Below are 15,051 nucleotides of genomic sequence, written 5' to 3'. Positions count from 1 at the left end.
ATTACGAATTGAATACCCTAACCAGAAGGCCACACCAGGGTCCTACTTTGATTTCTGTGGAAAACTTAACACATATATTTTCCTTTTATCGTGTTCTTCAGCTCTACTGCTATGTTTCTTGTACCTCTTCAATTTTCGAATTATAGTCTCGATTTTGTCCTTTTGAAATATCCCTTTCTGTATTTTAGTTCCTTGCCTACAAAAAAAGTAGTTATAGGTCTGAAAATAATGGGAGAACAATTAGTGGTAGAATTAAAATATTTCAACAAAATAAATAGTTGTAGTTCATCTTGTTATGAATTGACAAAAACAAAAGTGCGTAAAGTAAAATGACCATCCATGATGTCTACATGGAAATAAAAATAACCTATTTGTTAAGTCTACACACTGATGTCTTCCATATTCTGGCTTTGACACTACAAATGAATCTTTAGTGACTCTGAAAAGGGAACGTACTCCAATAGGTATTGTAATAATAAGGCCTAGCTTTAAAAACAGTATAAGTGACCTCGTAAAAGGTCTTATATTATGAATCAAAACCGGAGCTGTAACCGAGATTTGTTACCAGAATAATCTTATATTGTAATGTTATATGTTTCCACGTGTTGTTGAAAACTCAAAACTATAATCTCTCTATCTCATCACACAGAGACTTGGAGGATAGATTCGCAGTATGTGGATCACGAGCTCCGATTCAATCACCGAACATGCTCACCCTTCTAGCCGTGTTGTGTTGTAAAGTGACAATCAATCCCAGTTTTTTGTTGTTAAAGAGTTGGCGGTGAGCGGTAATGAGTAGCTAGCTGCGTTTCCTCTATTCTTACACTGCTAAATTAGAAAAAGTTAGTACAAATAGCCCTCGTGTAGCTTAGCATGAAATTCAAAACAAACAAACAAGCGACCAATCCGTACATCCAGTGATACTTTATTCTATTTTTGAAGTTTTCTTGTAACCTATTTTAAGCATATGATAGCAACACAGTTGAAAACTTCAAGCGTGTATGTGTTGGCGAGATTCACGCGCGAAGGACACTATAACCTTTATATTCAGGACTGAGGGGACGACATACAGATCCTAGATCCTTGTCTCAAACCAGCTAGTTCCACTACTTGAAGCATAAAGCAGTAAATCGTTTGAATACCACATCAATGAGACGGTAAAAAAAACAAAAAAAAAACTGTTGTTAAATGGCCAGTCAGGCGCTAAGCCTAATGTTTAGTGTTACTATGGTAACTTAATCCGCATCCTCTGGCTAGACATTTACGCTTTTTAGAAGGGTTTATTTGTATGAATTCGGATCGTACTAATTTGTCTTTTAGACTTATTCCAGGTCTTTGTATTATCTTATCTGATAACTTGAAATAAAGAATATCTGGTTCCGATACGGTTGATGAAAGAGACTGAAATATATCGGATTAAGATAATGGTATTATATCATGAAAAGAAATGTACCGTCTTCTGCATAGAATAATTCCTGCTAGAGCTCATCAGTATTTTTACCTGTCATACCAGTAAAAGTAACTCGTGTTGCTACATGTTCAATAGCATAATTGCGTGATATTTCTTTCTCTTGCAACGTGCGTAGCCTACGTTTTTAAGAAATAGTCACGTGTGCCTTACAACTTGCCTTGATTCGCCTTCTAAGGGATAAACATTTAGATATTCATTTTATTACAATGACTTATATTTTATTAGTCATACTAACTTACTTGTTTTCCTTGACATGTATAGAAAGAAAGGCTGACAGGACCAACAGCATTCCAGAATTTTAATAAATGATAGTTCGAAAATTTTAAAACAAGCACTTCCGGTTTTAATGCTTAAACTTTGATCGTTGTTTAGTGATTGTGTTTATTCTCGTTGTGGCTCCGATGAAACAAAAGCCTTAATGTCAACTGATAACAAAGTTTTCTTCTGGAGTTATTGGTCATTTTTGGTGTTGTTTTAAGAGGTATCTCTTTCTGTCTTCTGAAATATTATGTACAAATATATTTATTTAGTTTTTTCTACTGAACATATAGAATTAAGTGTGATGTACTTGCTTTCTTCTTCTCGAGAGATGGTAATACATTCGTGTATCCTTGTGTTCTTGAAAGAAAAAAAACGTTCTCACCTATCAGATGTAAGCATCATTATAGTAACTTTTTTTCTATTGCTGTTTGTTTTGTTAACGTTGGGATTCATGTATTTATCTTTACTCATGTACCACGTCTTATATTATCCTTAGGCTAACATAATACGGTTTCAGGAATATTTGTAATAGACTAGGAGCACAGCTCCTTTCTCATTAATAATGCTGTTCAAAACCCCTTACAGAATAGGTTATTTTATGGTAAAAAATATTTGATAATAGATTAGCAGCATCAGGGGCGTAGATCCTGGGGGGGATGGGTGGGATAAGCCCCCTTCCCATTAAGTTGGGGGATATGTTGCATACAATCATTCCCCCCTACAGTTTGGTCTGTTGAATTGTTTTATTGCATCACAGGCCTACAGATTGTGCGTTTGTTCTTGTGATTCTTGTGTTCTTACCAATCGAATTACATAATTAGGCCTAAATGTAGGCTTTTTCAGTAGCCGAAAAATACATCTTTAATATAGGCGTGCTTCTAAGCTTTTTGATCTAAGCGATAGTTCGTAAGTATCAATCAGTAGGCCTAAGTAGACATGCAAGGCTTGCAAGCACCATCACAGAATCTACCTACGTCTTGTACGTAGTGTAAGATTAAGTAAAATTTTCATCACAACAGATTTAACAGAGCATGAAATTCGAAAATATTACTCTCAAGCGTAAACTCCTGTGATCTAGATCTGGTAGGTTATTTGTAGCTTGTAGCTGCATCAGTCTTATGTGTATATTGTGCGGTTTTCCTACGCCATTTGTTTTTATGCATGCCTGTCTAGCCGGTTCTATTGTAGAACGCCTTACTCTCCTTAGCTGCCGAACTACTGACCATAGTGTACGTTTGGTGTACATTTAACCATGTGGGAGTTTGTCACACTCACAAAGATGAGGTCAACACGATAAATATAGAAGAGCTTATGAAAGAATTCATAAACAGATCATCACAAAGGAGGTCTACGTTTGGGAACATGTAGACTAGAGGACTAAATGAATCTTACTTCAATGAAAAGTATGAATAATTATATGCTACATTGTATTGATGTGTAATTTTCAAGAGTTCGCAAAGACATTTTAATTATTTTTATCAAACACCATGAACAGTTTTTCAGTAGATATAAACTTATCAAGGGTAATTACTAATTTTATTAATATTTGAAAACGTAATTCATGCAATGAAAGTTATTAGTAACCTTGTCAAGTATAATGGCCATCATTTATACTGTGCAGTGTGTAGGAATAAATTCATGTGGCAGTTAATTTGTGACACATTTGTCTTTATTCTATTAACATTTTGAAAACTGTTCCCAACACTTCACTTATACAAACCTACATGGAAACCTTGAAGTATCGTGGCAACAGGATTACTCTGTGACTGCATGTTTACAGCTTTCAGGTTCACGTAATCAGAGATAACCAATTTGCAAATTGAACAGTCCACATAAGTGGTTGCAAAAATCATACTCCCCCATCGGGTGTAAAAAATCTACGCCCCTGAGCAGCATAACCTCCTATCTCAAAATAATTTTCTTCAACACCCACTGCAGATTAGGTCATTTTAAAGGTCACAGATAGTTTGTAAATTACTAAGAACACAGCTTCGCCAAACATAACTTTATTAAATACCCACTACAAAACAAATTATTTTAAAGGTCACAGAAATTTTATAATAGACTAGATGCACAGTTGACGCAAAATCAATTTTGTTCAACACACGCGACAGAATAGGTTATATTTGCATTTGAAAGCTGTATTATCACTCTTTGATATGATCTAGAAGCGTAAAAGAAACAAAAATCAATAACCTTGCATCAGCTTCCTTATCGTTTGATAGAAGCAGCGATCATATTGTATTCACTCCCTTTACAATCTTGATGCGTTTTTTTTCCACTTGTTTGGACTTCATCCAGAGACTGCTTGTCCATTTTAAGCCAGCCCGGCACGGCCAAGTGGTTAAGGCACTCGACTCTTAATCTGAGGATCGCGAGTTCGAATTCCCGTCTCACCAAACATGAGCCGCTCTTTTTGCCGTGAGGATGTTATAATGTGGCAGTCAATCTCACTATTCGTTGGTAACAGAGTAACCTAAGAGTTTTCGGTGGGTGGTGATGACTAGCTGTCTTCCCTCCAGTCTTACAATGCTAGATTATGGATGGCTAGCACAGATAGCTCTCGTGTAGCTTTGCGTGAAGTTCAAACCAAACCATTTTAAGTTTAGCTCCCGTAAGCTATACTTGGAGATTATGGCTGGTTATGTACTTCACAAAATATTTTGGAATTGTCATACTTTCCTGGTTCTTGACTTCTGATTATTCCGGATGCTGTTTTTATATACTTTTCCTGACAGTGATCTAAAACAAAATCTAGTCTATTACATACAGCCATTATGTTCTACGAATTTTAGTTTATATATATAAACTAAAAAATAATAGCTCGTATTTGTGTATCATTTTGTCCAACATTTATTATACAATCGTTTAACTCCTTTATCACATTGTGATTGATTATTATTTTTAAGTTATTCATTACTCAAAAACTGTATTTCTTTCTTTCTTTTAACCAGAAACTCAGCTTGAATCACACTCGATCGGAGGTAGTTTCACAAAATGAAGACAGAAATAAGCCTAAAATCATTAGGACGCCTTTTCTACATTGTAGACCCAAGAGAAGAAACCTTTGAGAAAATTGAGGATGTTCCAGATTATGTGACTGAGGTAGATTTTTAAACTCAATATAAAAACGAAAACAAACGATGTTTCTTTTCGACTATGGCACTTGTGTCAAAGATGTAATCTCATTAATTGATATTTTGTTTTCTTGATAAACGTAACAAGTCTGATTTTGCATTTACTGATACAAAGAAGCTTTAAATTTATTATTTTACAAACGTTTAGTTGCACTAAACTATCTTGTCCTGGAATCTAATTTTGATTTACATGAAATACTAAACACAAACATGCGTATATATAGTCCGAGTTACTTTTCCAAAACCAAAGGTGCTCTGTGAACACCTACTAAAATTTGTTAGACATAAACTACAATTCTACTCTGTTTAAGTTTGTAGCATGTTCTTTTTCAGATGTTCAACTCGAATCCTCTAACAGTGATATCTCAGATTTGTAATCGTCTAATAAACCAAATACAAATTTTGTGAACAATAAAAACCACCACGCAACTGCTATTTACAATAAAAAACAAAAGGTTTGTCTATAACACAAAAAAGCTTGGCCAGGTGGGTAAAGGCGTTTAACTCGTAGTTCGAGTATCGCGGGTTCAAATCTCGGTCACACCAAACAGGCTCGCCCTTTCAGCCGTGGGGACATTATAATGTTACGGTCAATTCCATTATTCGTTGGTAAAAGAGTAGCCCAAAAGTTGGCGGTTGGTGGTGATGACTAGCTGCCTTCCCTCTAGTCTTACGCTACTAAATTAGGGACGGTTAGCGCAGATAGCCCTCAAATAGCTTTGCGCGAAATTAAAAATTTGTTTGTCCGTTATTTAACTATTCCTAGGTCACTAGGCCAAATTTTGAGCGAGGGTAGTTTAGTACAAATTACATGTTAGTGACATGTTAGAAACATCCCTACCACACATTATTGCTGATATTGCACATTTATTACTTCTGAGATAAACTAACGTTAACCAGAAATTTATATGCAAAAACGGCTCGTTTGGGTTGAGAAAATATTTTACATAGAAGAGCGAACAACGTTTCGACCTTCTTCGGTCATCGTCAGGTTCACAAAGAAAGAGGTAACTGACCGGAAGCTGACCACATGTTTGAAAGGGGTTGTTCGCTCTTCTATGTAAACAGTTACACAATCCCTTTCAAACATGTGGTCAGCTTCCGGTCAGTTACCTCTTTCTTTGTGAACCTGACGATGACCGAAGAAGGTCGAAACGTTGTTCGCTCTTCTATGTAAAATATTTTCTCAACCCAAACGAGCCGTTTTTGCATATAAATTTCTCAACAAGTGGGTTTCTCGACATCACTAACGTTAACCAGAGTTATAGATAGCGCCACATCCTTAAACAAGAAACAATTGTTAAATTTTCTACAGCATAACATACGCAAAGTGTGGAGGAAAAGGCACACAAACATCTTACATATATCAGGGTGAGCATTAGCACAATGGAGGAATAAAATGACAGAAATGGCTGTCATTATTGTAATAATATATAAATTCTGCTGAAGTCTTTATTCGAACGGCTATCATAAGAATGGTATGAAGAGCCGTTTCTTGAGTGGCACCAATTTTATACTTTGACCCGTGATATTTCAACTTTGGCTAGTAAGACGCTTCTGCTGCCAATGACCATCAACTGATTAATCACGTGAAACACTCTGAAAAGGTGTTAAGAGATAGGTTTTGAAAGCGTATGACGAAAAGTTACCCTAACCATCACACAGTGCATACAATGTTTTAAACATACATGTTGAGTTCTTAATGTTTATACCAAACTGTTGGTGAGGTAATAATGAATACTGTAACAATATGTTATAAATAAATTACATGAAAATTAGGATTCTGAGCTATTTATCACAGCTTTCACCAACACATTTTTAAGTTCATAACCTGGACACAGGACGAGTATGTCAGTTTGTTTTAAAATAAACAGTAGAGACAAGTCGCAACACACAAATCATAGATACGTCTAGCCAAATCTATTTACTCTAATTTCTGACTCACGTTTTGATTTTCTTTGATTTCTGACTAACATTTTGGTTTACTCTTATTTCAGACTAAAGTTTAGTTTTACTTTGATTTTACATTAACGTTTTGTTTACTCTGATTCTTGACTAACATTCTGAGTTACCCTAATTTCTGACTCGCGTTTTGATTTTCTCTGATTTCTGAGTCACGTTTTAATTAACTTTTAAAAAGTAAAGCTCAAACATTAATCAATAGACACTACATTAATGTTACTTTAACTTACAAACACTACATAAATGCTACTTTAAATCATCTACATTTATCAAGAACTATCTTTACCAACACAGACACACCTGTCAAACATTCTCTTATGATACATTTAAGGTTTAAGCATTATCTCTTCACCATAGGGAAATAACACACACACACACACACACACACACACACACACACACATATATATATAATTTAACACTTAGTTGTTTGTTTGTTTGTTTTTGAAATTCGCGCAAAGCTACACGAGGGTTAGCTGCGCTAGCCGTCCCTAATTTAACAGTGTAAGACTAGAGGAAAGTCAGCTAATCATCACCACCCACCGCCAACTCTTGGGATACTCTTTAACCAACGAATAGTGGAATTGACCGTCCCATTATAAAGCCCTCACGGCCGAAAGGGCAAGCATGTCTGGTGCGACGGAGATTCGAACCCGCGATCTTTAGATTACGACTCGAGCTCTTTAACCACCTGACCATGCCGGGCCCACATAACATTATATGTGGATAATTGGCATCAAGGTACTGTACATATTGATAAAAACTTCATGTGGAAATATGTAAGATTTGACTTCAAAAGGTTCAAAATCTATGAAGAATAAACCAATTTTGAAGAAATATGCAGCACCAGAAGTTAAACCTTCACGAATAACAAAGTATATTGTTGTTCAACACTCGTATCAACACTTACAAGAAACAGCTCTTTGTCCAGTGACTGGGATCCAAAAACGTTCTAGCTCAGCCTGAGAGGTTATTGGTTAAAAGAACTCTAATATATCTGAAGAATATGAACATCATTATTGGGTTCAACAGAATATACGTTATAAAATCATTATTTAAAGATAATTTACTGCCTCATTTGCTGGGATAATCACATTTCTTAATAAGAATGAATCTCCAAGTTGATTTGTTTGTTTTTAACACTGAAAGGTGATTGGAGTTACAAGAAAGTATGCCCATCTAATGCAATTATTTAAATATGTTTGAATGACTTGTCTTGGTCAAAGCGATTTTAAACACTGGATCTGATGAGTTGGTCCTGGAAAGTTCAAGTCGATAATGCGTGCTAGAGACTGACAGAGGTATTCAACAGATTACGGAAAGATAACCTTGAGTTGAATCATAAGAACGTGTAAATTGTTCCGTCAACAAATGATATTTCTGAGACACATAGGAGAGAGAGTGTCCACAAACCCAGTCAGTATCGTATCTTCAGAACAGACCAACGTTGCAAAAGCTTTGTGAGATAAAGCATGGACTGTCACTGTTTTTTGAAACCATTCTTTGATACAAACTACTCTAGAAACCTAATCGTATTACTGGACTGCTAATTGTTAACATGCCATCAACAAAGTAAAGAAAAACCACTCCTAATGATGCATTAAGATACCAAACTTTGAAGATCCATTTTTAATTAATGCAGATACTAGTGACTTTTGGATTTGGAGCATTGTTGTCATAACTACAGCACAGTAGAAAAAAAAAAGATTGCTAATACAGTAAAATAATGGATACTGCAAAAAGAAGGTAGTGTACAATATGGAAAGAACTATTATGTGTTATTTTAGCCCTATGTTATCTTCATTACTATCTATATAACCAACAGTTTATACTCTAAAAAGGACGAGTGGTACAAAAGTGGAATTTAACAATAAAAAAGGGCAGATATCAAAGTAGCTCCAGAAACGTCAGGAGTAGAACTTGGAAACCTTGGATCACCCTGGACGGAATCATGAAATTCTGGTGCATTATCCTGAAAACATATTATTACTACAAATCGTCAGTACTATCAGGGAGATGAGTACAAGACAGCATAGACAACCATCTAACGTGTAAGAGAATACTCATCTTTCACCATAAGCCAAGGGAAAGAAAAACAGTAAAGTTATTTGATGACAGGACAGTTTATGGACATCAGATCAGTAAAGTTTCTTTTTATTTGGTGTTAAGTATAAAGCTTCATAATTGGATACATATGCTCTGCCCATAATGAGTATCAAATCCCGATTTTCAGCATTATATTCTCTCAGCCTCACTGTTGAGCCACTAGGGACAAATGAATAAAGAAAAAGTATTTTATGTAATAAAAACGTTATTATAATTTGGTTTGTACATTTAGTGAAATATTTAATTGTTGTAACGTTTATATTTATGAACAGTAGCTTTATTACATGGTAAATATTATTTTATCGCTAATTATAAATATTTAGGCTTAATGTACAACTGTTTCTTTGAGGAATGCCATTGTTCAAGGGTCTGCACAATCTAGAAAGAGATAGTACTGAATAGCATCATGTTTTCAGTTTATACATTTGCACTATTGTTTGCTCAGATGGAGGTTTTTATACCCTATGATGAATGTATGGCTTAGCTTGGAATTTTCTCCAAAGTTATGAAACTGTTTGAGTCAAATATAAAGAGTGAGTGGCTAGAGTTAGTAAATAAATGTATTACTCAATTAAAGTGTAATCATTAAATAATTTAGTCACTTTTTCTGTTGACTTCGCCAGCTAGTTCACATTTGGAAATGATAAGTTTGTGTTTGTAGCAAAGTGTAATAGATTAATTATAGAAAACCATAAAATATTTGATAGAAGAAGTAAAACACTTTCGTCTACAACGTTACAGGTTTTACCTCTCTTCATAATCATAATGTTCATCGAAATATTGATGTCATTGTGGAAAAAGAAACCTAACTACTCATTGCTTGATTCCGTTGGTTCCATATCACAAGGAATTTGCTCTGAATCTGCAAAGTAAGACATTTAATCAATGTTATGTCTACTCATTATGAATGTGTTCCTGAAGAGGTGTGTGTCTTTACCAATAAGCTAGTCTGTCGCTTTTCAAACTTATTTCCTCAGCAGAATTTTAAATTTAACTTCAATTACTAAGGAATTTTCAACATAATTAATATTCTATTTTGATTTTTTAAAGATATAAGTAAGCTTTTTTGCTCATGAAACGCAAGGTAGATTTAATATTGTTTTGAATTTTGAAGAAAGGTACTCGAGGACTATTTGCGTTAGCTCTCCATTATTTAGCAATAACAAACTATAAGGAAGGCAACTGGTCTGTTTGTTTGTTTTGAATTTCGCGCAAACCTACTCAAGGGCCATCTGCGCTAGCCGTCCCTAATTTAGCAGTGTAAGACTAGAGGGAAGGCAGTTAGTTATCACCACGCACCGCCAACTCTTGGGCTACTCTTTTGCCAACGAATAGTGGGATTGATCGTTACACTATAACGCCTCCTGACTGAAAGGCCGAGCATGTTTAGTGTGACGGTGATTTGAACCATCAACCGTCAGATTACGAGTCGAGTACCTTAACCACTGGCCATGATGGGCATTGTTTTTATTATTATTATCGAAATATGTAATTTACTGTTTGCTGCAAACTTTGAAGGTTATACTTAGGTACATATAAGGTTTTACAAAGATATATTCTGAAACGCGACAACATGAGAATGCCCGCTATTTGAATATATATAGTGATGAAAAGTTGTGATATTATTTTGAAAGGTAATATTTGTTACAGCTAAATAGAAGTAATGCCACTAACTGCAAAAAATAAATCCTCAACATTAATTAGTTTGTATTCAAATATATTTTTCAAAATATCATCACCCGAATATAATAACAAGAATTACTGGAAATGTACGAAAACAAGAAACTGGTATGTCAGCCAATGACGTTTTACTAAAACAAGTAACTGGTTTATCAACCAATGAAGTTTTTTAATTAAATAGAATTGTGCTAAAACAAGTCACTGGTGTATCAACCAATGAAATTTTACCCAACTAGAGTAAAGAAAACACCTTCAATAATTGTGCTATTAAGAATTAAAACAGTAAGATCGATGTTACATAGATTTTTTACACAGTAGATGAGTTTCTATCAGATGATCTCATAAATAATGTCCGAAAATATAATACAGAAAGTGCATGATAATTTCTGTCTTTGTAGAAGGCTTTAATGACTTAAATATGCAGTAGTACGTGTATAAACAAAAGAAACTAACCCATCTACACTTTTTCAGATCATTAATAAAATAAATCCTAATGAAGATAGATGTGTCTAAGGAGCACGTTAGGCATGTAATGCTTTATGAGTTTAAAAACGGCAACAGAGCAGCAGAAACTACACGTAACATTCAAGATGTTTATGGTGCGGAGTTTCTCAATAAATGAAAATGTCGAAGGTAGTCTGAGAAGTTCAGATCAGGTAACTACAGCTTAAGTGATGCGTCACGTTCAGGTCGTCATGTTGAGTTTAATGATGACTTGTTGCTGGCTGCACTTCATGAAGATTGTACTGTAACAGTTGAAGAACTAGCACAGAAGCTTAATTCAACCCATTCAACAGTTTATCGTCATTTGCAACAGCTTGGAAACTTGGAAAACGAGTCCCTCATGATTTGACAGAAGCCAAGCTTAAAGCAAAAGTGGACATTTGCACATCTCTGCACTCTCGTGAACGTAACTCACCCTTTTTAATAGGGTAGGGACTGGAGACGAAAAATTGATATCTTATAAAAATGTTAAGAGCCGCAAACAATAGCTCACTGCAGGTAAACTGGATAAAGCACAGCCCAAAATGGACCTCCATCCTAGGAAAGTCTTGTTAAGTGTTTGGTGGGATATTGCTGGTGTGATTCACTTTGAGTTGCTGCCACTCAATGTAATGATTACATCAGACTTCTATTGTCAACAGTTAGAGTGCTTGAATGTTGTACTAAAAAACACAGGCCTGCTTTGATCAATCGCAAAGTGTTGTGTTACACCAGGATGATGCATGGCCCCATACAGCAAAGATCACATCTGCAAAGATTGAAGAGCTAGATTGGGAAAAGCTTCCTCATCCACTTTATTCTTCAGACCTTGCCCCATATGATTATCATCTATTCCGAAGCTCCCAGAACTATCTCTTGATGGGAAAGAGCTTGGAATATATGAAGATGTCAAAACTACCCTCCCTACATTCTTTTCCTCCAAACCCCAAGAATTTTATAGAAGTGGCATTCAGAAGTTTGGGAATCGTTGGCAGGAAGAAAATAATAGTAGAACATACATTATTGATTAAATAACATTAAGGCGTCTTAAATCATTTTTCTTTTTCTGAACAAAAAATCAGACATTACTTAAAGAATGACCTGATACATGCACTGATAAGTCTTAATTTAGTTCAACTCCATCCTCTAGCTGTATGACTTAACATCACAGTCCTTGATGACCTTTTTAAGAAACGCTACTTTTCGAGGTTATTTCCTTCACATCATAAAGAAATCATACAGACAAAATCAATGAGTCAAAGAGACAAAACTGCTCTTTGTCTTTTACCGCAAGATGTCGCCTTGATAAATGAGATAGAATGGTCTAACGTATTGCTAAACAAAATACGAAATTAACACAAAACATGAGAAATACTTTATTCCTTCAAATTCTATGAAAACGCGTGGCCTCATTTTACGAGTCGCCATTATTATATTTTTGTTTGTTTTTTACTTCAAAGTTATTAATATTTGCGCTGTGCTCGCCACGGGTATGAAGCCACATTTTAGCATTATAAACCAACAAACCATGTTGTTAGACTGGTACAGAACAAAGCTTGTGAAAAATCGTATAAAGTGTTTTTAATAACTTTTATCTAAATATTAGGAAATATAATAAAATGAGAACTGAAAAAGAAGTTAATTCAGAATTTATAGTTTGTTGAGTAAATTTCGTGCAAAGTTGCTCGAAAAAATATCTGTGCTAACCTAACTTAGAAAGGTAGTCAACAACTCCTGCCGCCAACTCTTGGACTACTTTTTTATCAACAAACATTTTAGTTGAAACATAACATTATAACGTCCCCACGGCTGAAAGGAAAAACATGTTCGGAGAAGGTATTCGAACCTGCGACCCGTAGAATATGAGTCGAGCGCTCCAACCATCAGACCATGTACAGAACGATAACATTAGTTATGATAATTTTATAAATTTAATCAATATCTTGTAGCACCAATTTAAAAATGAAATAAAAATAGTAAATATGTTTTTCTGTTGTTGTTTTTTTTTGGTAGATGTGCTTCAAGTATTACCTACGTCTCGTTAAGATGCTTTTAGAACAGGTTTTTACAAACGGACATATTTTAGTACACACATTACTAAATCTCACCAACACCATGGCCTAACGCGTTAAGGCGTGCGCTTCATAATCTGAGGGTCGCGGGTTCGCGCCCGAGTCGCGCCAAACATGCTCGCCCTCCCAGCCGTGGTGGCGTTATAATGTGACGGTCAATCCCACTTTTCGTTGGCGGTGGGTGGTGATGACTAGCTGCCTTCCCTCCAGTCTTACACTGCTAAATTAGGGACGGCTAGCACAGATAGCCCTCGAGTAGCTTTGTGCGAAATTCCAAAAAAACAAAACAAACTCACCAACACTCCCTAGTGTCGTTCTCTATTGCACTGCTAAACAGTACACAAATTTTTAAACGTTTCTAACACTGGTGATGTAGGCGATCCAAAAATTATTTAAACTAACATTCTCTGTGGCTAAAATAAAACTCCAAAGTAAAGCTGTTAATTAAGTCACTGACTATTTGTACTCGTATTGCATAGTACAAGAATTCTGTTGTATATAGATTACAGAAAATATACTTTTTTGTTTGTTTGTTAACCTGAAGATGACTTGAAACGGTCGAAACGTTGTTCTGTACTTTATTTTAATTAAAGTTATAATACCCATATCAAGCGTCTTGAAAATACATTGTGTGCTGATGTTCAATATAAAGTATGGTTTTTAAAAAGATGCAGGAAAAAAAATGTCTTGTAAGTTAATTTTCAACATTCTTTATACAACAGATTACTGTTTAAAGGTGTCCCACTTGCAGCTTATATTTGGGTCTATGATAACTGGCGTGTTACAAATCTTCCATGGAATTCAGTTTGGACTTGGCTTATTTGTTTTATTGGAGTAGACTTTGGTTACTATTGGCTTCACAGGGCAAGTCATGGTAAGTTCAATATTTATAATTATGTTGTTTTGATGATAATACACATATTATCATTCAGTTCTTGATGAATTGTTTCTTACGATATATATATATTAATGCAGTTTTACTAAAAATTTGTATTATAACTCCTTTGACAATTCTATCGAGCTCAAATAAATGACTATGAGTGGTGATGAGGTAGAAAACAATTACCAGAAATCAAAATAATTTGACATAATTGTATGAAAAAAACAATACGGTTTTAATAAACTCCAAAAAGCTTCTTGTACAATGAATTAGCTTGTGTCTTTTACAAAATACCAACAATATTCTAACATTTCAATATTGTTTACTGTCTAATATACAGGGTGGCCCAAAAATATATATGTAGTTGCTGAGAGGTCATATATTTGTGGTAATTAAATTAAAATAATAACTGACGGCGCTTTTCACATGGCATGGAATTATGGTAAATTCAATCCCGTAGGAGATTAAATTGAAACTCGTTGCTACTCCCACAACTTTTGTCTGCGACACTTCTGCAAACTTCCTGACACACGTCTGTATGTCCATCAAGTTCTGTAGATGCGTCTGTGATGTACCCAGAGTCGCGAGTTCGAATCCCCGTCCCACCAAACATGTTCACCTTTTCAGCCGTCTGGGCGTTATAATGTTACGATCAATCCCACTCTTTATTGGTAAAAGAGTAGCCCAAGAATTGGTAGCGACGACTAGCCACTTTTCTTTTAGTCTTACACTGCTAAATTAAGGAAGGATAGTACATGTAGCGCTCGTGCAGCTTTATCCGAGATTCAAAACAAACAACCTTTCCCAGAAGAAAATCCTACATGTGTATATCAACTTTTGAGCCACTCTGTATATTTAGGTTTTCAAGTTTCAAACCTCATTTCATTTGTTTTTTTTTATTTTTTATGCTGTTTGTCGATTCGGCAATGAACAGTAATTCTCACAGTATATCCGTTAAACGTTAAAAATATTCTACGAGGTGATGTAATGTTTGTTTAT

The 15,051-nt window shown here is 35.1% G+C and overlaps 1 protein-coding gene across 1 annotated transcript in view; it reads left to right on the top strand.

Annotated features, from left to right (window-relative positions):
• Positions 1–15,051, top strand: part of LOC143247381 (alkylglycerol monooxygenase-like) — a 51,980-nt gene that overhangs the window by 5,944 nt on the left and 30,985 nt on the right. Inside the window, exons 2-4 of the mRNA XM_076495375.1 lie at positions 4,687–4,837; positions 9,679–9,806; positions 13,895–14,046. Of these exons, the coding sequence (XP_076351490.1) occupies positions 4,730–4,837; positions 9,679–9,806; positions 13,895–14,046 (388 nt within the window). The 5' untranslated portion in view covers positions 4,687–4,729. The remainder of the gene's footprint in view (positions 1–4,686; positions 4,838–9,678; positions 9,807–13,894; positions 14,047–15,051) is intronic.

Source organism: Tachypleus tridentatus, chromosome 3 (genome assembly GCF_004210375.1).
Source record: "Tachypleus tridentatus isolate NWPU-2018 chromosome 3, ASM421037v1, whole genome shotgun sequence".
NCBI classification, from domain to species: Eukaryota; Metazoa; Arthropoda; class Merostomata; order Xiphosura; family Limulidae; genus Tachypleus; species Tachypleus tridentatus.
The sequence above is the reverse complement of the archived record's forward strand: the minus strand, read 5'-3'. Positions and strand labels throughout refer to the sequence as shown.